Raw genomic sequence first — 23977 nt, 5'->3', positions numbered from 1 at the left:
TACTTTGCTTGAAATTTTCGTAAACTTATAATAATTAATACAAAACAATAACTAGCCCATAATTGTCAGTTTAATAAAAGGATCAGATTTCGGTGTTTAGCAGAAGCGTACTCGTTAAAACAAAAATGAAGTAATTATTATCAATTTTTAAACTTTTTTGACATGATGTTTGCTTAATTTTTAGTGCTAAATTATTTGAAATCTAAATTTGTTTTTTAATTAAAAAGATTATTACGGGAACGAGAGGCAAAAGATACGACATTCTCGAAGTTTTGCTACAGGCTCGGCGGCCGAAACGACTCCTTCATTGATCTTGCCAAGTCTCTCAAGAGGGGTTGTGCTCTAGCTGATTTCGGGCTCTAGCTTGCTCCTTTCACCGACGGAAGAAAAATCAGAAACACCCCAGAAAACAAGAACCCGCATCTTATCACTCGCCGTCGACGCGCGCCTATTCCCGGCTGTCAAACTAAGTGTTGACTTATTTTGCTGCCTCGAAACGGAGTGTTTCCCCCGATGACGCCCGGAGTCGTCGGCGGCTGCAGCAACGCCAGGTGCTACAACGACGACGCTTCTTGTCTCTCCGTCGTGTAGTAGCCGTGCCCGTGCTTCAAGTTTCGAAGCGATAGAGAGGGGCCCGTCTGTGGCTGGTGTCGTGAGAGACGATTTTTCCGCTCAACACCGATGGCGCACGCTAACGCGTCGGGGCGAAGTTACGCCTTCAAAGTTGTGTTGTTGGGCGAAGGGTGCGTGGGCAAGACGTCGCTCGTACTCCGTTATGTGGAGAACAAGTTCAACGACAAACATCTCTCCACGCTACAGGTAAACAAGCTCTACGTCTTCTCCTCTCGCATGCGCGTACGTCCGCTCTGTGCTTAATGAAGCGCGCCTTTTGTGGCTCGTGCGATTTCTTCCTACTTGTCCTAACTACGTACGCCGTTAACCCATTTTCCTGGCGTATTCGTGTGCAGTAGTCGTCTAAACGATACCTTGTCTTTGTGCGTGTGTGTGTGTGTGGAGGGGGAGTCTGGAAGTGGGGACTGTTTGGCTCGAGCATAACGGTCCAGGTCCGCGCAAACCATTTCTCAAGGACGATACAATCGCCGTGCAACCCTGTAAACCCGCCCGGGAAATCCGCCCATTCGGCTGTCAGTCACGCCCAAGCCGAAACTTTCCGGTAGACGAGGAAGACAGCCCGCTACATATTTCGTCGCGTTATAAGCACTTCGGAAATGCGGGAAATAAACGCCGGAAGTTCGCGTTTTCAAACGATCTCTCGAATTTCAGAGTGCGAATGAGTGCTTCGAGCGTAATCGGTAGTGTGCTGCAAGGAAGTCGCGATACGCTGTCACTTGAAAAACTGTCGCCGAGATCGGTGGTTCTGGTTTCAGTAAAGCCCGGGCCCGCGTAGTTTTTGCGAGCCTTGTAGTTGATCCTAGCTGGTTAGCGTAAGCACACCCACGTCCCTTGCTCCGTTTCTGCCTTATCATCCGTCACTGTTCGTTGAACGAGACCGGCAGGCGATAGTCTATGCCGCTTTATCGCGCCGGTCGTCATTTCGCGAAGGTTGCTAAGGAAGGGCTTATTGCGATAGCGGTTTTATCCGTGCTGATCGAAGCCTGCTACGAGCTTACGAATATCTTGTTGCCATCGGCCGATTGTTTCATGGAAAGGCCTCAAGCGCGCGCGCTCCTGGCGCCGTATACCCGTTTCATTGGGTTTCGTCACCGGTGCATTGACATTGGCGACGCGCTATTGCTATTCCATCTCTGGCTGCCGTTTCGCCGCATAGCTGGTTTTTTTTCGTAAGCGATGCTTGTGCGCTGCGATTTGCGTCACTGGGCACGCTGGGACGATTCGCGCGGTAGTTGTGCGTCGTGCGACGCGGAACGGAGTGTCTGGAGGCCACTACATGCGAGCCGGCGTGTATTTGCATACTGTTTCGATCAACAACCCCTCCAGCATTAAAGCGTCGTGGGGCTCGAGTTTTATGGTAAAACAGATAGGGGAAAGTAAAAGGGCAAGTGGTGAACGACATTATCCGGAGGAAAACATCTGCGTCATTGGTCGAGGAACAGTTTGTTAGTGACTGGGTAGTTTCTCTGTATATTTTAAAAGCTGCAAAAGGCAGCTTTTAAAATAGTATATAACAGGTCTATCTTACCGGTACTCACCTATGGGGCAGAAACGTGGAGGCAAATGAAAAGGGTCAGCTTAAGTTAAGGACAACGCAGCGAGCTATGGAAAGAAAAATGATAGATGTAACGTTAAGAGACTCCAAGTGGGCAGAGCGGGTGAGGGAACAAACACGGATTAATGACATCCTGGTTGAAATGAAGAGGAAGAAATGGGCTTGGGCAGGGCATGTAATGCGAAGGCAAGATAACCGCTGGTCCTTAAGGGTAACGGAGTGGATTTCAAGAGAAGGCAAGCTTAGCAAAGTTAGGTGGGTGGATGAGTTTAAGAAGTTTGCAGGGGTACGGTGGCTGCAGCTCGCAAAGAACAGGGTTAGTTGCACAGACATGGGAGATTCCTTTGCCCTGCAGTGGGCATAGCGAGGCTGATGATGATGATGATGAAAAGGCAGCTTTTAGGGAATACATTTCGTCGTAGTATTTCAAAAGCTGTGTAATATTTTGAGCGCTAAAAGTTTGTGCAGTTTCAACTGTTCCAGTTATTTCTGACGGTGCGTTAAGGTGTCTTCTTTGGCTGATAGTTGACAAGCACAGGTTTGAATTTCCAGTACTCTGTTTTTGTTGCGTGCTGCCTTTTTTGAGAGGGAAGCGTGTTAATTGGCACCCTGGTAGCAAAGCTGCTACGCCTCATTGCATCTTTATCTCCTGTCTGAGCGGCTATCTAAAGGTCCGGTCTCGGGTCACTTAATCCCCTGCCATTGCAGCAAGCTTGCTGTCTGCGAGGTCGCTGCATTTCTGACTGCAATGTTTTATGGCTGTGTGCTGCATTTGGAAAACTCCACCAATTCATGCGCATCTTCGAACGGGTCTTCCGATGAGCATTTGCTGGTGAAACTACAGAAGCTTTAGATAAGGATCTACATCCTTATCTAAAACTTAATAATTTACATCTTTCAGTCATCTCTGATGTCTAAAGGATGTAACTGCTATGAAAGATTGCATATCAGGAAAGGAAAGGCGAAACAGGCTAAGAAGAAACGATAAACACACATCAGCCTTTGATCATATGGGGGGTGGCTATGCAAGGTTTGGTTTGGTTTATAAGGGTTTAGCTTCCCAAACCGACCCAGGCTATGAGGGACGCCGTGGTGAAGGGCTCTGGAAGTTCCGACCACCTGGGGTTCTTTAACGTGCACTGACATCGCACAGTACACGGGCCTCTAGAATTTCGCCTCCATCGAAATTTGACCGCCAAGGATTGGGAACTCCTATCTCATACAGTAAAGCACATGGCTTGTGTTCTGCCAGAGAAGTCAATCCACTGGCGAATGTAAAGAATGCTGCAAAAGACTCAGATTGAATCACGAATCGAAATTTTAGTGAACTTCTCTCTTAGCTAATGAAGTTAGAAAAAGTGAGAAAATAATTGCGAGCCAGAATGCAAGGTAAAATAAAATCCAAGGGAAATGTCAAGAAGTTTGCTTTGCCCATTATGTTACGTTGGAAGCTACGATTTCATTCTTTTATTTCCTTCCCATTTTACATGTTTCAAATGTGTTTTTTGCGCTTTCCCTGTAATTTGTCCATTTCTTCTGCTTCTCACTTGTTGCCTGGCTACGTTCTTTGTTTTTTGACTGGCTAAACATGTTTTTTCCTTCCCCAAGTATTACACATCGCTGCCTCCTTGCCAAAATGTGTTTCTTTCATTTTATGTCTTGAGTGACCACTGTTGAACCTTGGCTTCAACGTTCTAAAGGGGCTTGCCAAAAATTGTGGCAAAGCCACTAGCAGTGTCAAGTGAAATCAGTACTTTAACGACACATTCCCACAGCTTATTTAAGGAATATCGTCTTGCCTGTGATGACGTACGCATCAGGTTCTTAAATATTGCAGAATGAGCGGTGTGCATATGTTCACATGTCTAAGCAGTGTCGAGTGCATTGCTTGACCTATGATGGTCACTGACAGCTATTATTGTATGTAATTGAGCTTCTAATGTGGCTTCTAGGGGCTGCATAGAATTTTCATTGTTTGCCAATAATTGCTTTAGACAAACATGCCTTTGTGTGTCCATTGAGTTTTTCAGGTGATGGCTATGTACTACAAGCTACATGGATCGTTAAGTTTATGCCAAAACTAAAAACAAGTGGTTTGTTTAATGGCAAATCCTGCTGGTTGATTCAGGGCAACTGTTCTTTCCTGTGCAGATCAAAGTTGACCTAGACGATCATTTCAGTAGAAAAAACAAGTTGCACTAAATCCATCAATGAAATATGTATTGGATCTTGTGTCAAACTTCGCATGTGTAGAAAACACAGCAGGAAACGGCCATTGTTAAGTTGGCTGATGGAATTTATTAACCAGGTTTCCACACTGTTTACGAAGTCCAAATAATAAAATTTGTTGTTATATAAACTCACACCAGCAGCCGAAAGTTTATGGAATGCACTATTACCGAAGAAACAATTTCGCCACCATCTTTGCATGCCACTTGGAATAGGTGTATGTAGCCTAATTGTAAGTGTGTGAATTATATAGTGCACCACTAAAAATCTCAAGCAGTGCACCCTCAAAGCAGAGAAATGAAATTCATTCACCAAAGTCACGTTTCATAAACATTGATGGCATCTGTTCAATTGACCTCCCATAAACGTTGATGGAATCTGTTCAGTTGACCTCCTTTAAACGATGGAATCTGTTCAGTTGACCTCCTTTAAACGATGGAATCTGTTCAGTTGACCTCCTGCCACCATATTGCCGCAAAGCTTTGTGATGTTTGTTTTTTCATTGTTCAAGGCCACCGTGTTTGAGATTATCATAGATGTTGTCGTAGAGGCCTTATCTCTAAGTTCGTTATCAGCTTTTAAATTCAGTGTGGCTGAGAGCGGTGGCCAGTATAATCTTTGGCGGTCACTTAGCACTCTTGCTGCTATCGCCACTGCTGTGTTCAGTTATTTTTGAGGGCGCAGGTTCGCCCAATAAAAAAGTTGCCTCTGAAAACCTTCAGCTGTCTCCTTGGTGCTGGACTTTTTTTTGAATATTTTTGACAGTATTCTAAAATTGTGGATCACTGAATTGCTGTGAAGCGTGTCTGTGATCACTCCAGCAAAGTACCTCCATCGAAAATCAACCGCCGTGGCCGGGATCGACCCCGTCCGTGGCAGTAGAATTTCAATGTAGGCGAAATTTTAGACGCCTGTGTACTGTGCGATTTCAGGGCACATTAAAGAAGCCCAGGTGGTCGAAATTTCCGGAGCCCTCCACTACGGCGTCTCTCATAGCCTGAGTCGCTTTGGGACGTTAATCACCCATCAACTAAACTGAACTCCAGCAAAGTTCGCTGAGCTGCTTATGAATGGAAAATCTTTTTAATGTGTTAGCACTACTAGGCACATTTTCCGATTTCGGGCACACATACATACGTAGGTAGGCCTTTAGGCCAAAAGCCTCTATAATAAAGGCATTGAGGTCAAATGCCTTTAGCACACAAGGACCTTAAGTTCCCACCCTAATTAGTACTACCGCACGATACTCCGTGCTTAACAAGGCCTTTAGACCAAAAGCCTTTATGATAAAGGCCTTTATGTCAAATGTTTTTGGTTCACAAGAACCTTAAGTGCCCACCCTAACTAGTACTACCGCACAATACTCCGCGTTTAACAAGGTCTTTAGGCCAAAAGTCTTCATGATAAAGGCCTTTAGGTCAAATGCCTTTAGCACCCAAGGACCTTAAGTGCCGACCCCAACTAGTGCTACTGCACGATATTCCGCGCCTAACCATGCTAAATCATCTTCTATTTTTTGACTTGTTTATCATTTTTTACAGTTTTGGGAAGGAGTGCATTGACCTATATTTTCCTTTTGCAGGCATCTTACCTGGACAAGAGGTTGAATATAGCTGGTGAGCGGGTCCACTTGGCCATCTGGGTAAGTTTCAACATTAGATACTCGTGGTCAAGAGGTGTCAACAGGATGAAGGCGACGTAGATGCTTATTCGCAGCTGAAATTTTAGTCTGAAGTACCAATGAAAAAATGCACCGCAAAAACTAAAACAACTCAAGGGTCATGTGTTAATGAAGGTGCTTACTGAATGTGTATGGGTTCCTTGTACATCACATCAGCCTTATCAGTGGGGTAAGGTTTCTTGTGTTGTTTATTTTCACTGATATTCCCGATTAAGACTTCGGTTGCAAGTCAGAACTTGCGTCTTCTTAGACCCTCCTTTGTCTGTCTATGCTTTCTTGACCATGAGCATATACAAACTATCTCGGCAATCCACTTTTTAGTTGAATGACATTGGTTATACCTAAGCGTTAAAGTTGCATTGCCCTGAAATTATGGGAGTTTGAAAAGTTTTTAGCTTGCATACACTTGGGTGCACCATCTGCATATTGGATTCATTTTCAACTGAAGGTCTGATTTGTGGTTTATTTTGGTTTAAGTTAGGTTGGGCTAAGTAGGAGAGTTGTGACAGAACGCCAGTGAAACATTCAAGACGCTATACCATCATCGGAGTGGCAAGACCAAGATCATTAGACACTGGTTTCGGGCAAATATTTCAAAATTACGGGCAGATACGCGTAGTGAAGGTTGCATTGCATGTGTTTTATGCAGCATAACTCTAACCTCACAGAGGTTAGAGTTATGCTGAGTTCCTCACAGAGGAACTCATAGCTTCAGACGTCATGGTGCACCGTGTAATGTCCACTTTCAGAATTAGGCTGCAGGTATCTCTTCAGGCTGAATACGGAAGCGATGATGAAGTCAAGTTTATTCTCCTAAGAGCGAAACAAAACTGCGCGAAGAAGACGGGACAAAAGAAAGGCACGAATACACACACACAAAGCGCAGACTTCCAACTGACTTTATTTTGTAAAAGCTTTATTTTGTCTTCTTCGTGCAGTTTTGTTTCGCTCTAACCATGAACCGACTAGCCCAACATCATGTCTTACTTATTCTCCTAACGTTGCATTCCATACATTTTTGGCCGCGGGTGTACGTTTCTAACTTAGAATTGTGTAAAAGTTCGGAGGCGTGCGAATGGCGACCAGGACACGCGCACTAGCAGATGGCCTTCTTTTTCATATTGCACCTGCTTTCTGCCACTTGGGAAAGAAAGGTTCTTATCTCGAGAGAGAGCACGATGGGGCTTAACGGCAAAGTAGATCTCTCCCGGTCCTCAGTGTGTTACACCTGTCGCTAGTAGCTAAAGACCACGGGCTCATTTCTGCAAAGGTGGCAGGGACCTTTACTAAGGCCCCTCTAGAGTGGAAATACTGATTGATGTTATTGTCAAAGCGGAATGCCAAGGCATGCCATGCCAGAGGTGGCCTAATGCAATTTGTTGTTAGCCGAATATATCATTGGATGCCTCAGTGTGTCGTCGTTTATTTACAAGACTTGGGTTTCATGCGGTGCTGGCTCAGTGAAACCAAAAGCTGCTACCGAAAAATCCAGGCAAGGAAATTTGACTTCCCAGAGAAGTGAACCAAATTTTTGCCTCTCTGTGTTGTTGGATAAAAACTGTGCGCTTTTATGATTGCGACTTACAGCTGGACCTCTTTGTAGCCACAGTGTATTGGTGTGTAACTTGACCCAACACTAAGTTAGGTGTAATTCCATGAAAGGTTATGCGCAAAAAAAGATGACACAAAGACAGAAGACACGACAGAACGAGCGCTCATCCTGTCGTGTCTTCTGTCCTCGTGTCGTCTTTTTTTGCGCATAACCTTTCATGGCATTACAAGTATCAAGCCGACTAGCCTGACAACATCTCTTACTGAGTTAGTTATAGCATGCATGTGCTGTTAAAGAGTACCACCTAAAATCTCTCGCACAGATTTCGTCCCGCGAGAATTATTGTCAACGCATTCTGTGCCGGCAGAGTCCGGAAGCTGCCAACAGCTGTGTGCTGGTGGTTGTAAAGGTCGCCTACATGATTCTCTGCTTCCTTTTTCTTTTTCTTTTTTTTTTCATTTCTCTGCACACAGCTCAGTATCCTTGAATTTAACATTGTTTTTTCACCAGCCTTCTGGCTTTTGCAGTGTTTAACATTGCCTCTTTTGTTTGTTTACTTTCTCCAGCTCCCTGCTTGCTCCGACTCTTGTCATTTGCTGCCTGTAGAAAGCCAGCCTGTGGCGCTCTCTGCAAATCGGTGCATTTCTCACTGCTGGTCAAAATGTGTAGGAGAATCCCCCTAGGTGGAGTAGATTTTGTAACGAGGGCGGAATTACTCGTTGGCATCCACCCAATGCTGGTCAGTAATTGGTGGATGCCAATGAGTAATTACTCCCTTATTACAAATCTACTCCCCCTTGGGGGATTCCCCTAAACATTTTGACCAACATCTTTCCCACTTCGAGTTATTGATCGGTTCGGTGTCACCCTAATATATATGCTAGCCATACTGGTTAGCTCAGTTCGTAGAGCAATTGCTCCGGTGAAGCGGTGGTCCTGGGTTGGAACCCCAGACCAGGATGAATTCTTTAACTGCAAAATTTCCGTGGAAGCTGTATAGATTTCCTTTAGCTGTGTGGCTGCGCTTGGGTGGATGTCAGTGAATAATTAATCTCTTGTTACATTTCTCATTGAACTGTTGAGTTGTGGACGTGCAGGAAGCGCAGAGCATATAGTAGCACGAGTGCTCTGCGCATGTTATCAACAGTCCAAAAAGCCGTTTTCTTTTTTACTCACAAGTCCTCTGCAAAATAGTGGAGATCAGCGCTGTCATGTTTGGCGCACATACATCACTGTGTCACAAAAAGAATGGTTGGCATTTGAAACTACTTTGAGATGACTACTCAGAATCTGCTTTTTGAGCGAGGTCACGCATCTGCATTGCTGTCTGAGGGGGGGGTGTGGTGTTCGGTCTTCCCATCTCTACCAAGTTGAGCAAATAGAAGGGATATTTACTGTTTCAAACTCAAAATGTTAAAAATCGGTCATAACCAGGTTCTTTCTTTAGTCAAGATGCAGCTATTTTGCCACAGTTTGTTTTCATATGAACGATAAAAGGCATACATGAGGCTTCTTCTTTTAGTTAATGCTATATTTTTAAAGATATCCCTGGAATAAATTTAGCTGACCCTGTCTCGTCTCTGGTGATTCCGGGTTAGCTGCTTATGCTTGGATTCTCATCTCACCGGCTTTGTAACAGTGGGCTTAATACAGAGTACTGTAGTCACCATTTACTTTTCATTTTACCCTTTTTTTTTTCACTGCCTAAACCAGTAACTTCCCGTGTCTGGAGTTATTTGGAAGTTGCAGCCTGTAACAAATGGATACGGGTGCCTGCAGTTTCGTCAGGCTGTCATTTCTGAAAGCATATCTTTGGCTCTTCAGCAGTGCTTAAATACTTCGTGGGAATGGTGTCCACCGTATCCAATTAGGAAACAAACAGCTGTCACATTGTACGTTGTTATACATTTTTGCGATTCACCACAAAGCGCTTTGTATATCTCTCCTTTTCTGTCGTCCTTGTCTTTTTGAGCGCTTTCACTGTCAAAATGGAAAACCAACTCGCCCACTCAATTCCATTACAAAAAATGAACTTCTGCAACTGGAGCGAGTGTCGTGACAGTACAGATGATGTGACTTGGTCGTTTTGTGGAGTTCTGATGCAAGTCCTAAAGAGAAAAATGTCATTAGCTAGCAACCACTTCCGGCACATTGCACAAACGAGCCTGCCAGGCTTCCACGATAATTACTGCTCTCGTATTTTTATGGTAGAGGCATCTCTGCGGTGTGTCAATTTCAAAACCCCGTTTTGTATGAACTTGCATTTGTGCACTGCACGGAAGTTGCCATGCGAGGGTAACAAAGTTCTATCAGATCTAATCATTCTGACCACCTGCAGGACACGGCGGGCCAGGAGAAGTTCCATGCACTGGGGCCCATCTACTACAGGGACAGCAATGGAGCGGTGCTGGTCTATGACATCACGGATGAGGGTTCCTTCCTCAAGGTGAGATCAGCCAAGTGATTCACCATAGAGCCATGCAGTGCTTAAAGTGAAACTGAACAGTTTCCTTCGAAAGTTTTTGTGAATGGTGGTACGAGACAGTCTCAGCATGAAATTGTAATTGAAGTGGTATGAAATTATAATTGAAGTGGTTGTAGCTCAGCTGGTCACAACTTCTGCTTTCTTTTTTTTTTTCATGAAATATTTCTGTCACAACGGCTGCAATGGAGTATACAGGGTGTTTCAAATTAATCTGTACAGAAAGTCGCTACAGGTACATGTGTGCGGTCTATGCAGGTTGATTATACGGCATGGCAGACATAACGTAATAGAGGGCAACGAAAAGAGGACACCCAGATGCTGATCCAGATATTTAATAAACTGGGTTTGCCTTCTATGTCGAAGGCCTTCCCTTCAATTTCTCAGTATAATATTGTGCCCTGAAACCAAAAATTATAAATTTGATCAGTTTTTCTTAACTGATGCACTTATATCTACTTAATGTGCTTAGTTGTGTAAAGTGCCAGTCTTGGCATATTTGTGTGTAGTGTAGCTTGTGTGGAATACTGTATTCACTCATGTAATGAACCCAATTGTATTTTTTTTTCCCCTGAAAAGTTGGCATCAGTTTGGGGAAGGGTTCATTACAGAGGGAGAAAAAAAAAGTGTCGACAGATTTTTTTGTGAGCAAGAATTTCATATCCATCCATCCATCCACCTGCCCGTCCATCATCATCAAAAGTGCACGCTCGACAAGTTCAATCTTCGCGGCACCCACACTCGCGTCACCAGTGTTTAGCATCGTTTGCTTTAAAAGGTGTTTGCCGTATCACGGCACAATCTGATGATTTTGTGATAGTCAACAGCTCTGTCATTCACAGCCATATAAAGCGAACATGCTGAACATAGGTACTAAAGGCCTATAGGGTGTATGGTTTATGGGGGTTTAATGTCCCAAAGCGACTGAAGCTATGAGGGACGCTGTAGTGAAGGCTTCGGAAATTTCGACCACCTGAGGCTCTTTAACGTGCACTGACATTGCACAGTACACGGGCCTCTAGAAATTAAAAAAAGAAAAAGAAAAGTGCATCAGCCATACCATGCTGAAAAAAAAAGTAAATGCTCTACGACAAAAGTGGGAGGATGGGTTCGTTATATGAGTGAATATGGTACAGTGTTACTCAAGTGAATCAAAAGAAAGAAGCAAAGCAACTAGAAGTGGCCAAAGAAGAATTAGCTTGGCAGGTGGAGAGAAGGAAATCTTCCTTAACACCACCTGCCACAGTGGGCAAGTGGTGGCTTCACACAGGTTACGCCGCCAACGCCGCCGACATCGGACAGCTTTTGCCTTCATGGCCCTCTTAAAGGTGCACTGAAGAGGAATCTGAACTCGTCTTTTTGCCGCGGGAACTCTATCTACACGTTCTGAGCATTCTTAGAAACTTCGATTTATTGCCTTGTGTGGCTAATTTTCCTAATTAAATCGAATTAACGTCCGGCCCCGCCTTTTTTTAAAATTCTCCCTCGTACGGTGGGCGGAGTAGACCAACGCGTGGAGTGCCTTGCAGCCAGCTCCGTGGAGGCTTTGCTTTCGCTTTGTTTTGTTTTTTAGGTTTCCGGAAATAAATAGTTTCATTCGCAGATAATATAGCCGCAAAATAAGCCCGCAGAAATAAAAATACGCGTGGACTATTTGCTTCTATGGACTACTACGTATTACTCCGCCGATGGCAGAGCGGCAAGGCGCCACGGGACTGGGTGAAAGGCGCTCCACGCGTTGGTCGACTCCGCCCACCGTACGAGGGAGAAGTAAAAAAAAAAAGGCGGGAGCCGGACGTTAATTCTATTTAATTAGGGAAATCAACCACACAGGGCAATAAATCGAAGTTTCTAAAAATGCTCGGAACGTGCAGATTGAGTTCCCGCGGCAAAAAGAGGAGTTCAAATTCCTCTTCAGTGCACCTTTATCGCATTAGCAGGAGCACACAAGTGCTTACATCTAGGGTGCAAAGCAGACTGTGAAGGCTAAGCAGATGTCTCGCCTGAAAAGGGCTGACCTCTCTTGAACTGTGTTGGCTCACTAACTTTATTCTTTTTTCTTCCTTCAAAACCAATTCCCTCAAGCTGTCTGACGCCTTGTTGTTGTCAAGCAGAGCACTGTTGTTCATGCTTTACTGTGAGCAAGTTGAATTTGCAAATTTTGTTGAAATTTTTACTTGTTTAATGTGAAAATCCACATTATGTATATTGCAGGCTGCCAGTGCCACACACAATCACAATGTGCTTAAGCGACGCAGGGTGATGAAAATGCAAATCAGTGGCAAGGAAGCACTTACTTTTGGGCTGGACTGCATAGTTGCGTTGCTGCTGCTTTGGTGAAAAGAGGCACTTTTGCTGGAAAGGCCTTTTGACAAGCGCCATGTGACAGGGGGTATCAATTGCAGTCAAGGAAATTAAAATTCTAAGGGTGCTTAAGTTTCTTTACGTGGAGGAATGCAAAAGCACGTCTTTTGAATAAAGGAAAGGGCGCAGTGGCTCTCAGATCTGGACATCTCAGTGGACATCTCAACTGCGCCTCAAAGCGTGCAACTGAAGGTGCATGTGTCATTGGTTCAAACCCCTGTAGCAAGCTAGGCTCCAACTTGACTGAAACATGTAAGCTATTTGCGAAGAGAAATGCTATGACACCACCCGGCATGCTGTACGACGAACCGTTGGTCAAAATTTTCGTGTGAATGTAGTCGGGAATACTGCCACCACATTGAGGTCAGCCAGTGATGCATCATCATCATCATCAGCCTGACAAAAAGGCCTCTCCCATGTCTCTCTAATTAACCCTGTCCTTCGCCAGTTGCGGCCACCGTATCCCCGCAAACTTCTTAATCTCATCCGCCCACCTAACTTTCTGCCGCCCCCTGCTGTGCCTGCCTTCTCTTGGAATCCACTCCGTTACCCTTATTAAGGACCAGCGGTTATCTTTCCTTCTCATTACATGCCCTGCCCAAGCCCATTTCTTCCTCTTGATTTCGACTAGGATGTCATTCATCCGCACTTGTTGCCTCACCCACTCTGCCCGCTTGCGCTCTCTTAACATTACACCGATCATCTTTCTTTCCATAGCTCGCTGCGTTGTCCTTAACTTAAGCTGAACCCTCTTTGTTAGCCTCCACGTTTCTGCCAGTGATGCAGTCGCTGGAATTTCATCTACACTTTCATGGATTAGGGGGTGGGGATTGGGGTATGTTCTTAAAACCGGCATGTAGCTCACTTGTCGCTTGGCCTATAAACTCTTTGCAGTCATCTGTCACATGACTTGGCATGATGTCATATTACATTGTTGTCACGTGACTTTGTATGATGTCATATTATATTGTTGTCAAGTGACTTGGTATGACGTTGACTCGTGACATCACATGGTGCTGTTTTCTGCGGACGTGTTCTGTTTTACGGACATATTACCTTGAACTGAGCCATATAACGCTTTCGCATTAATAAAATAGAAGGAGGAGGAGTCCGTTTATCGAGACAGTGCGTTGTTGCCTCCTCCTCCCAGGTGAAGAACTGGGTGAAGGAGCTGCGCAAGATGCTGGGCACGGACGTGTGCCTCACCATTGCGGGCAACAAGGTGGACCTGGACAAGCAGCGCAACGTGTCTGCCGCCGAGGCCGAGGAGTACGCCGCCTCCGTTGGGGCCACCCACTTCCACACCTCGGCCAAGCTCAACCGGGGCATCGACGACCTCTTCCTCGACCTCAGCAAACGTGAGAGGGTTACTACTCCCCTCCCCCCCACTCGCGTTTTATGTGTTGTCATAAGTCAGGGTCAGTCTGATGTAATGATTCTTTCGCAAATCCATTCAACTTTGGAAATTCCCACCCTTCGCCTATGGCTCAAGCGACACCACACCCTGCATTCACTCTTCGTTATGGGGGGGCATCATAAGTGTGGAATGTGCTTCTACAGAATGTGGCACATTGTTGACAGAGACACAGAGGGAAGGGAGACACAGCGGTAAGCTCAGGCATGGGCAGGCAGCCACTTTGGCTGTTGCTTTACCATATGCTAGCTGTCCCGGTTAGCTCAGTTAGTAGAGCGACTGCTCCGGTGAAGCGGTGGTTCTTGGGTTCAAGTCGCGGACCAGGATGAAGTTTTATTTAGCTGCGAAGTTTCTGTGGAAGCCGTATAGCTTTCCTCTGTAGCCACATGGCTTTGCTTGATTGGAGGCCATTATTGCAAACTCATAAAATGCCGACTTCAGCAAACTAAGCCCCGTTTTTCAAGATTCCCCTCTTACCCTGTGCCAGGTAATGCCGAATAGTATCCTCGTTTCTGACTCGTAACCATCTTGGGAGTGTTTTTAAAAGAATTCTGGAGCTTCCTTTCTGACCTTCATTCTGTTTCTCTGCGATCTCCTCATGCCTGCAGGAATGATGCAAGTGGCGGATGCAAATGACGAGCAGCATCGCAACAGCCTCGGCCGCGGAGGCAACTCCCGGCGCACAGTCGTCATCGTGGACGACAGCCCCGTGCAGAAGACCAGCTGCTGCGGCGGTTGAGTTGGCCACGCTGCCACTGTCGTCGTCGTCGTTGTAAAAGTGCTGCATCGTTTTTTTGTTTATCCGCGGGAGTCGGGGGGAGGGGGGACCCCTCCCCCTCTCCGCACGTCCTCTTCGCCGCCGCTTCTTCAGCGCAGAACTATCGCACCGAAGAATGCGCCAACTTGTTGTCCTATAAGGCTCGAATGAATTTTTCCTATCCACTTTTTCTGCCTCGAGACTGGTTTCTCGTATCCCGTCTCCCTCGGAAGATATGCACACAACGTGCTTCTCTGAGAGCCACTTGCCCCCTCCCCCCTTCCCACCATATTCCCCTGTCTTTGTTTATCGTTAAACCTTAAGAGCTTAACTTCGATGCACGCCTGTGTGTTTCTGTGTGTGCGCGAGTGCGTTCAAGGACCATTGAAGCAATGGATGTCTTTTACTATCTCTCTGCATTCTTTACTTTTTTTTTAATCTTGCCGACTATATGCAGCTCTAGGTGTGCTGTTCAGCGGCTATAGGTGTTTTTCGCCGGCTAGCTCTGTTTCGGTTGGCAAGTTACGGTAGTGTTTTGAGTGTACGAGAGTCATTTGTGCGAGAAGTAGACAGTCTGGGTGTGGCCAGAGTGCTGGATTAAAAATGAAACGAGTGGTTACATGATCGTGTCGCGGATCTCGGGGTGGTTTAGTGGGGTGCTGCTTGCTGCCGGCCCCACTAACTACTTACACTTCACTAACAACTGCTGCGTGATCTTTTTGAATTCTGATGGCAGTTGGAACAAACAGTCGTATAGACAGGTCTGTTTTATACTAAACGCCAGGACCTCCTCTGGACATATAATAGACGTTTTCAACTTCAGTGCACAAGTAAGAGCAGAATTTGTTCTTGCATGCAGAGTGACTGGACTGTTGTTGCCTTTCATACCGGAGCTAAGTTAAAAGTAAGCGCAGTGCAGTTATGAAACGTAACTTGCAACAAGAGGCAGCAAATTTTGTCTGAAATGGCTGGCAGGAGTGAGATCTTCGTTTCCTTTCTTTGATCCCCTATGAGGTTGTTTGAGATGAAATGCTTCACCACGTGGCATGCTGGAAGTTAGCCTTAAATGTCACAGTTACGGCCCACATTGCATGCGATGTTTTGCCACAAACTTGTTGCACAGATGCAGCACACATGGTTTTGTGGTAGATTTGTCATTTGAGTGTCTGTACACTGAATGTGTGGTTTACAGTGGCTAAACAGCGCCTCTGGATGCTACCGTGGATGAAACAATAGGCTTCAAGGCGTCATTTTTAGTGCTTCTTTCGCTAATACTTTCTATTTTCGAAGCATCCCATTGTACTTTGCGATCAAAGTGCTAAGGGTAGCGCTTAACTGCAGTCAAGCGACATCAACTTTTCCTACACATTTGTATGGTTTCGAGTGCACATAAGTGTAACTTATGATAATGCCTTCTGTTAGTGCATGCAGAACGACACGTAACTGACTGCAGTTTCCTGTATGTGTGCTCGTACATGCCTTGGAGCTGGGATACGAGTCACTTTATCGACTTTGCATAACGCAAGTATGTGACCAATGTATGGTTAAGCCATAATGTTGCTAAAGTGTATTCAGGCTGCGTATTGTTTCCTTTAAAACCGAGAAATTATTTAAGTCAGTGATTATCCAGTCTGGGGGGGCAAGTGGAATTGTGCTGCGTTTAATTGAGAGTTGCAGTATTATATTTACTGAAATGCGGGGCAAGGGTAATTACTGGTAATGCCAGTCAAAATTTATGCCTCATGTAATTGCTGAATCTTATATTAAGTGGACTATTTTCTTACTATTCCACTCCGGCAAAAGCGACCCTCGTGTTACAGTTGCGGTCGCGTCATATTCAGCTAAATACGGTGCTTAGAAGTTCAGAATAAATAGGTACCAGTGAAATGGCATGTTGGAAAACCAACATAGTCAAATGGTGTATTTAGGAGGAGAGGTTATGCACATTTAAGATTTCCCCACTGAACTTTGGGAAGTCATTGAAGTCACTGATGACAATTAAGGATCACTGCACGCTCTTCCCTCACGACAAAAGCCTCGAACAACCACTTTGCAGCAGAGTCTAGCCCTGAAGTAAGTCTTGCTCAGTTTAAAGGGCAGAGTTCAAAAACGGTCAAGACAGGTGGGAAATCTGAAGTTCATGTTCATGCACACGCTGTAATGATAATGTAAATATGTTTTGTATCTGACCATAGCAGTTGACTGCGTGCTGTAGTTGTCAGAAGGGATCCTGCAACGATGATTAACGTATTTTGTAACAGTATATTCATTTGCAGAGTGTTCGAACTTAGCACAGGCTGCCAGTTCATTTAATATTTTTTGTAGAGAGAGCTAAAATGATGTTTTAATGTTAGGCTTAGGTTAGGCCTAACCGCATTTCACACAGCACGTTGTTGAGAAGCGTGGAATCCAAATGTATTTATTTCTAACGACATGGCTGGAAGCTTGGAAAATACTGGGAAATCATCAAGACTTATCAAAAATGCCTGAATGAGGTGTTTTTCGGAAAAGCCTTGCTAATTATGGCCATTACTGTGCCGCAGACCTGGTTTTTCTCAATCACAAATGTTCTCAAAACACTTTTGCGTAGAGGAATCTGTTACTTACACCTGCAAGCTGATTCCTGTATATTTCTTTCGTAACATTTGTTCCAGGCTTGTCAAAACTTCTGCTCACGTGGCATGTAGGTACCTGCTTACTAGTCGAACCTTGCGGGATAAGTTTCCTAGCTTGCTATATGTACAGTGCGGTACAGTAATATGTGGAACACCCAAGTTGCATTGAAGGCCCAAAACTCTACCTACTTCTGTGCGACCCGTAGAAATGAAAAGCCGGTCTCTTTGCAAAAGGCTCGATTACGTCAACTGATGAGGCTCGGGCTCTCATTGGTGGGTTAACTATTAAGTTTTAATTAAATATAAGGTGTTTGTAATAAGTGCCACATACGGACCTTACACTCTTTGCACATTCATTTTTGTGGCAGGTTGAGGCAGCAAGGGCACATCGATTCATGCTTTAGAAAGCGCATTGTTGCCGAGACAAAACTGTGGAAAGAGAGGCTACGTAGTTTTGACTGGTGTGCATTCGTATCCGTATAGTCTTGGCCTTGGATGTATCATTAAAAGCTGTGCGTGATTTTTTACTTGTGAATGCAAGGAAGCTGGTTATTTATGTGTAAACTTGGCTGAGATAAGCTGGCAGCTAAGCTAAGGAGAGTCGGTGTTTGTGTGTTTTGTATCTCAAGATGCAAGTTGGTAGTGCTGTTTTGAGACGAAATTCCACGAGCCTTCTACAGAGCAAGTGAACGGAGCGTCTTTATTCACTTCGTCGAGTGGAGCTGTTCATTGGGTTTGCAGTCGCAACAGAATGTGTAAAATGCCAAAAGACCACTGGTTTAGAAACAGGAGCTTTCAAACACCTCTTGGAACTTAACTTCATAAGCCTTATCTTCGAGCTCTGGGATTTCAAATCAACAGACAAGTTCAGTATATTGTTACAATTATTTTTTGCTTTTATTTAAGTGCACGCATTTTTGCTGATAGCAGCAACTGCTCTACGAGTTCTTTTGTCGGTAGTAAATGAATGTGAGAATCAAGCTAGTGTTGCCAGAGCAGGAAAAATATATTCCTGAAAGCATGGCACTTATCTCCAGTACATTCGTAATGTCTGTAGGTGTCATAATACGCAAGTTTCGTTCGTAAAAGTGTCATCAGCAAAAAAGAAAAAGCATGTATAATGAGTTCCTTGCAAGCATGCCTTCTGTACAGGCAGCCTCCACTGAACCAGCAACAGCAGTGCTAAGGATTATAACAGGGCACCCGGATCGCAACATCTCGAAAACCTTTGAAAGAGAACAACTTGACGCTTAAGTCCCACCGAGCTCTGTCTCGGGAAACTGACAAAGTTGTGGTGCGAGTTTTTCTATGACCCACTTCCAAAGGGCGTCTCGAGAGAGTGGATCATAGAATGTGCTTCATGAAGATTTCTTCTAGCAAGGAAGTTCTAGCTTGTATCCATGAAACAACGATGAAATGCCTGAATGCTGGCACATGGTCTCCATGTTTGGTGAAATTGTGGTCAAGTGTGCGTGTGTTTGCGGTGCGTAAGTGGCAGAGATGCCTGCTGTTCAAAGCACTTTTTCGTAAAACAGTTTAAGCGGGGTATAATAAAGTTATGCATACATAACTCGCTGTGGTTCGTTCTTTCCTGTTGCATGGCGCTGTCAGATTAAGCCTAACTCGTGAACAAAGTTTGGCCCAAAGTGAATCTGTGCTTGCACTATCAGATTAGGTCTAACTCGAGAGCAAAGTTGGGCCCAAGGTGAATCTGTGCTTGCACTCTCAGATTAGGCCTAACTTGAGAACAAAGTTGGGCCCAAAGTGAATGTGTGCTTGCACCATCAGATTAGGCCTAACTTGAGAACAGACTTGGGCCCAAAGTGAACCTGTGCTTGCACTATCAGATTAGGCCTAACTCACTCACAGACAAGTTGCAGAAATCAAAGTTCGCTACCCTGCAAAGCAAAAAGTCCCTTATGGTAGTCACACAGCTCGTCCTGCTGACGTCTGGTGAAGCCCTGCTGCACCACTTCACAATGCGAGACAATCACTGCCACAAGTCGGAAGCAATCCTGCTGCAAAAGTTTGATACCACCTGTAGTTAACCTTCATTCCTAGACGGCCCAATACCGCAACAAGAAGTAGCCCCCCGAATCTGCCTTTTTCACAAGATGCGCCCTCCAGAAAATGTGCGAAAATTCATCTGCTACCTCCATAGAGTTTCTTACTATTACCTAGAGGGAAAGCTGGCAGCCCGTCTATGGGAGTTTGCATGGCAACCCCTCGAGGCCGCTTCAGCCACCATGGGCGCTCAAAGCATCATGGGGCGGTGGGCTACTTGTTGCGGAACTGCAACTTTTGACCAAAAAATAAAAAATAAAGCTGTTAGATAATTACAAACGTCCTAACATTCAATATCTTGTCTAATGATTGCAACAAACGAGCAGAAAAGCATTTAAGTGCAAAGTTTGCCCAAAATAAGAGACGACTCGATCTCCTATTGGCCAAGTAATGAACACTATAAAAACTAATATTTCGTAATTAACAGGCGCATTTTTAAAAGTAAATATGTTTTAAAAAAAAATGTTGCTTAGATACTTTAAAAAGTTTTTTAATGGCATTTCGGAAAAGTGAAACCTTTTATTGGCGTCGTGTGTCGTCGCGTTTTCGCTACTATGGGTTTTGCTCACTGCGTTTGCGCGAAAGTCGTCTGCGCACACACGAACAGCGTTTTCGGAATGAAACATCTCAGTAGTGCCACTCCATGTTCCCGAAAAACTACGACTGTCCCGCAACAAGTAGCTCACCGGCCCATGATGCTTTGATCGTCCATGGTGGCTGAAGTGCAGCGCCGCCAGCTTTCCCTCTAGGTAATAGTAAGAAACTCTATGGCTACCTCAGAAAACTGGTTGAAAAGAAGCGCCCTTAGGCGATGCAGATGCGATCCAATTGCGCAAAGTGGCAGGTGCCTGCTTGATAGGTACTGCCATCTGTCGCTTGCACCTGTCACTAATGCAGTACTGCACATGCACAGCAGAAGCGAGTAGCTTTTTTTTTTTTTTAAAGCAACAGGGGTAAGGAGGACAGGCACACATGCACAGAGCAGCCGTGCGAAAAAAACCAGATGGCTGCTGGACATTGCGTGAAAGTGAAAGAACAAACGCTGGTTAATGACATCCTAGTCAAAATCAAGAGGAAATTGGCTTGGGCAGGGCACATAATGCGAAGGCAAGACAACCGCTGGTCCTTAAAGGGGCTGCGAAACACTGCTTGGGGGGGATACCGGCTATACTTCAGGTGGGTTCTTTATGTCACACAGATGCTGACTTAAAAAGAATTACAGGAATCGATGCACAGGAACGGGAGTTATTCAGTGAAGAAATTTCAAAATACAAGCAAACAAAACGCTGCCCTCAACTCGATTTTGGCGGGGCTTCTCGCTCCTATTTCGCTCTCCCGATGACGGCACCTGGCGCAACCAATCAAAACAGCCTGCCAGAGCACGTCGCGGAAGTTTGCACTCCATGGTTGCCTGCTCTCTGTAACTCGTTCTTGCTGAGACCGGCAGCGTCGTTTCCATGCCAGAGCGCCCCTGGTGGTGTATTTTTTATTTTACTTGCTTTGCTGGGCTTTTATCTAAGACAAACAAGTTGTTTTTGTTGATCTAATATAAAACGCAGACAGGTGACTAAATGTGTCTCTATACACACAATTTGCAGTATATTTACTGTTTGTCCGATCATCAAGCTCGCGCCAGGTGATGTCATATCCGCTGCTAAAATCCCGCCACTGTGTGGCGACACCATCAGAGCCATGAATTTGTTTTCGGGAGGACATTAAGATATTAAAAAACGTAATATACGCGGTATTACCGACGAAAATAGCACCATTATAACTAACTGTATGCGATCAACAGGCAAAACAGCCAACTAAGATTGTGTTTCTGGGCCCCTTTAAGGGTAACGGAGTGGATTCCAAGAGAAGGCAAGCGTAGCGGGTGGCGGCAGAAAGTTAGGTGGGTGGATGAGATTAAGAAGTTTGCGGGGATACGGTGGCCGCAGCTGGCGAAGGACAGGGTTAATTGGAGAGACATGGGGGAGGCCTTTGCCCTGCAGTGGGCGTAGACAGGCTGATGATGATGAAACTGTTCACTGTTACTAGTACTCTATCATCATCATCAGCCTGACTACACCCGCTGCAGGACAAAGGCCTCTCCCATGTCTCAGTACTCTTAATATTGCTTTCAAAAGGTGCATGGATAAGCTCTCCCCAGTGCCTCCAACAATGGAGAGAGTTTTAGGTCCCTTAGCCTGCCTTGGGCAACGGAGACATGCAATGAACTTCTTGTTTGCATGTTTAAATGACGTTAAACATCTCGACAAGCGCTAATTTCATCTTGCATGTTGCCCTCGCGCATTCTTCACGCAGTGAATTTCGTTAGCCCATTTGTCGGACTATGCACTTATCATTTCATAAGCTACATTACTCACCGATGCACCTTAGTACGCATTTCATGGCCGCATTTTATCTTCTCCCCTTTTTTTATTTCACCTTTTCCGCACCACTCTCCTTCAGCCTTTATCTCCCAAATTCCCTTCCTCAAGCAGAGTAGCATGCCAGCGATTTTTAAACACCGGCTAAATTCTCTGTTTTTACATTAAAGGGCTTTCCTCTTTCTCAAAAGGCACCGGTATTGTGACTGTCCTTAAAGGTGCACTGAAGAGGAATCTGAACTTGTTTTTTTGCCGCGGGAACTCGATCTACACGTTCCGAGCTTTCTTATAAACTGCGACTTATTGCCCTGTGTGGCCGATTTCCCTAATTAAATCGAATTAACGTCCGGCTCCCGCCCTTTTTTTTTAATTCTGCCTCGTACGGTGGGCGGAGTCGACCAACGCGTGGAGTGCCTTTCACCCAGTCCCGTAGCGGCTTGCCGCTCTGCCATCGGCGGAGTAATACGTTGTAGTCCGTAGTAGCAAATAGTCCGCGCGTATTTTTATTTCTGTGGGCTTATTTTGCGACTATATTATCTGCAAATGAAACTATTTATTCATGGAAACCTAAAAAACAAAATAAAGCGAAAGCAAAGCCTCCACGGAGCTGGCTGAAAGGAACTTCACGCGTTGGTCGACTCCGCCCATCGTACGAGGCAGAATTTAAAAAAAAAAGGGCGGGAGCCGGACGTTAGTTCGATTTAATTAGGGAAATCGGCCATACAGGGCAATAAGTTGCAGTTTCTAAGAATGCTAGGAACGTGTAGATCGAGTTCCCGCGGCAAAAAGACAAGTTCAGAATCCTCTTCAGTGCACCTTTAAGAAGAGTGCCGATGCATTGTTGCTAGACCTACTGCACTTAACATGTTAGCCTGCTGTAGCAGTTTTGGAAACAAGCATGTCAAGGCATTGGCAGAACTTCATTCATGACCAGGTTCACGTTCTGTCAAGAATTCGGATAACTAGATTAAGCATACTCACTGTTCTATCAGTCCTACTGAAGCCCGCCGTGCCTTAGGTGGTGCAGGCAGGGCAGTATTATTATTTATTTTTGTCTGTCCACACTAATTCATGATGTTTGCAACTACAACAAGGTGAAAATGTCACCACTAACAAAGAGTTACGTGAAAAGTGTTCAAATGCAAGTGTTTCTAAAAACTGCAGATAGCTAGGGACCCACATATGCTGTTTAGGAAAACCAGAACAAAAAAAAGCTGGCCTAAGATGGTTTTCGTCGCTCTAAACACGAGCCAGAACCTACCCATCACGAGAAGTTGTACAAATAAAAACCTTAATTATTTTTATCTAATGTTTAGGTGTACAGAAATTAAATATTCTTGCATCATTTCCCAACATACCGTACTTACCCACATAACAAATGCGTTCGAAAAATAGAGACCGCTCACATCAGTCATTGCAATTTGAAAAATTGTTAATTGCCGACAGTGTAGTTTTACCCCCTTATGAAATCGGCACCAAAATTGGCAACATTTTTTTTTATATACTATATGATAATGTGTGATCATTATGCAAGTAAATACGGTGTTCTCTATGACAGGCATCGCAACTGTTTTAACACCTTTGAAAGTGCATAGAAGACCTTTGATAAAAATATTCCTTTGGTTGAGAGTGAAACCACCCTGTACAGTGGTGAGCAGCCTTGTCTAGAGCGCTCGGGCGGTGCACTTCCTTGCAAACAAATCCAGATTTTGTGGCAGCCTCTAGGGTCGAGCTGCAACGCTTGCATGGAAGTAGCGCCAGATAGCCTCGTAAACAAAGCAGGCACGGAAAATTTGCCCTGTAATGAGGGGCTGCTCTCTAATTTCGGTTTTTGTTACCAAGTGCGCACTGCTCAAGCGCTCTAGACAAGGCTGCTCACCACTGTACGTCACCTGCTTCAGCTCTTACTGTGTGCAAAGTGAGCGTGGCAAGCACTAAAGTTAATATAAAAAAAAAGTCACACTTAAGGCGGCTATGGAGCCAAAATGAAGCTTGCCACCAACACAGACCCTCGATCAATAAAAGGATGGTTCTGAATTCTGAGGCAAAGTAAACATTATATATCAAAAATGTTTTATTTTTTTCATTTCCCTAAGTTTTGGTATATGTGTATGGGTTAACTAAACTTAACACATTACAAACCCTAAAAGTACTTGCACATGACTGTTAAAAGAAAGGCCTTTGCTACTAGAACTTTTCATAAGCTGCGAACAAAGTGATATTACAAAGGCTCACATGGACTCTTGAGATGATGCAGTG

At 44.8% G+C, this 23977-nt stretch overlaps 1 protein-coding gene across 1 annotated transcript; it reads left to right on the top strand.

Annotated features, from left to right (window-relative positions):
* Positions 1-304: 304 nt before the first annotated feature.
* Positions 305-18852, top strand: Rab21 (RAS oncogene family member Rab21). Its single transcript, XM_089560051.1, has 5 exons — positions 305-819; positions 6000-6059; positions 9989-10096; positions 13647-13854; positions 14519-18852. Exons 1-5 carry the CDS (start codon positions 682-684, stop codon positions 14647-14649), a joined length of 645 nt encoding a protein of 214 aa, XP_089416177.1. The 5' UTR covers positions 305-681; the 3' UTR covers positions 14650-18852.
* Positions 18853-23977: the final 5125 nt, after the last annotated feature.

The sequence above is a fragment of the Amblyomma mixtum genome, chromosome 9 (genome assembly GCF_055824585.1).
Source record: "Amblyomma mixtum isolate Tamu chromosome 9, ASM5582458v1, whole genome shotgun sequence".
Classification (NCBI taxonomy): domain Eukaryota; kingdom Metazoa; phylum Arthropoda; class Arachnida; order Ixodida; family Ixodidae; genus Amblyomma; species Amblyomma mixtum.
This window is presented reverse-complemented; position numbering and strand designations above follow the sequence as displayed.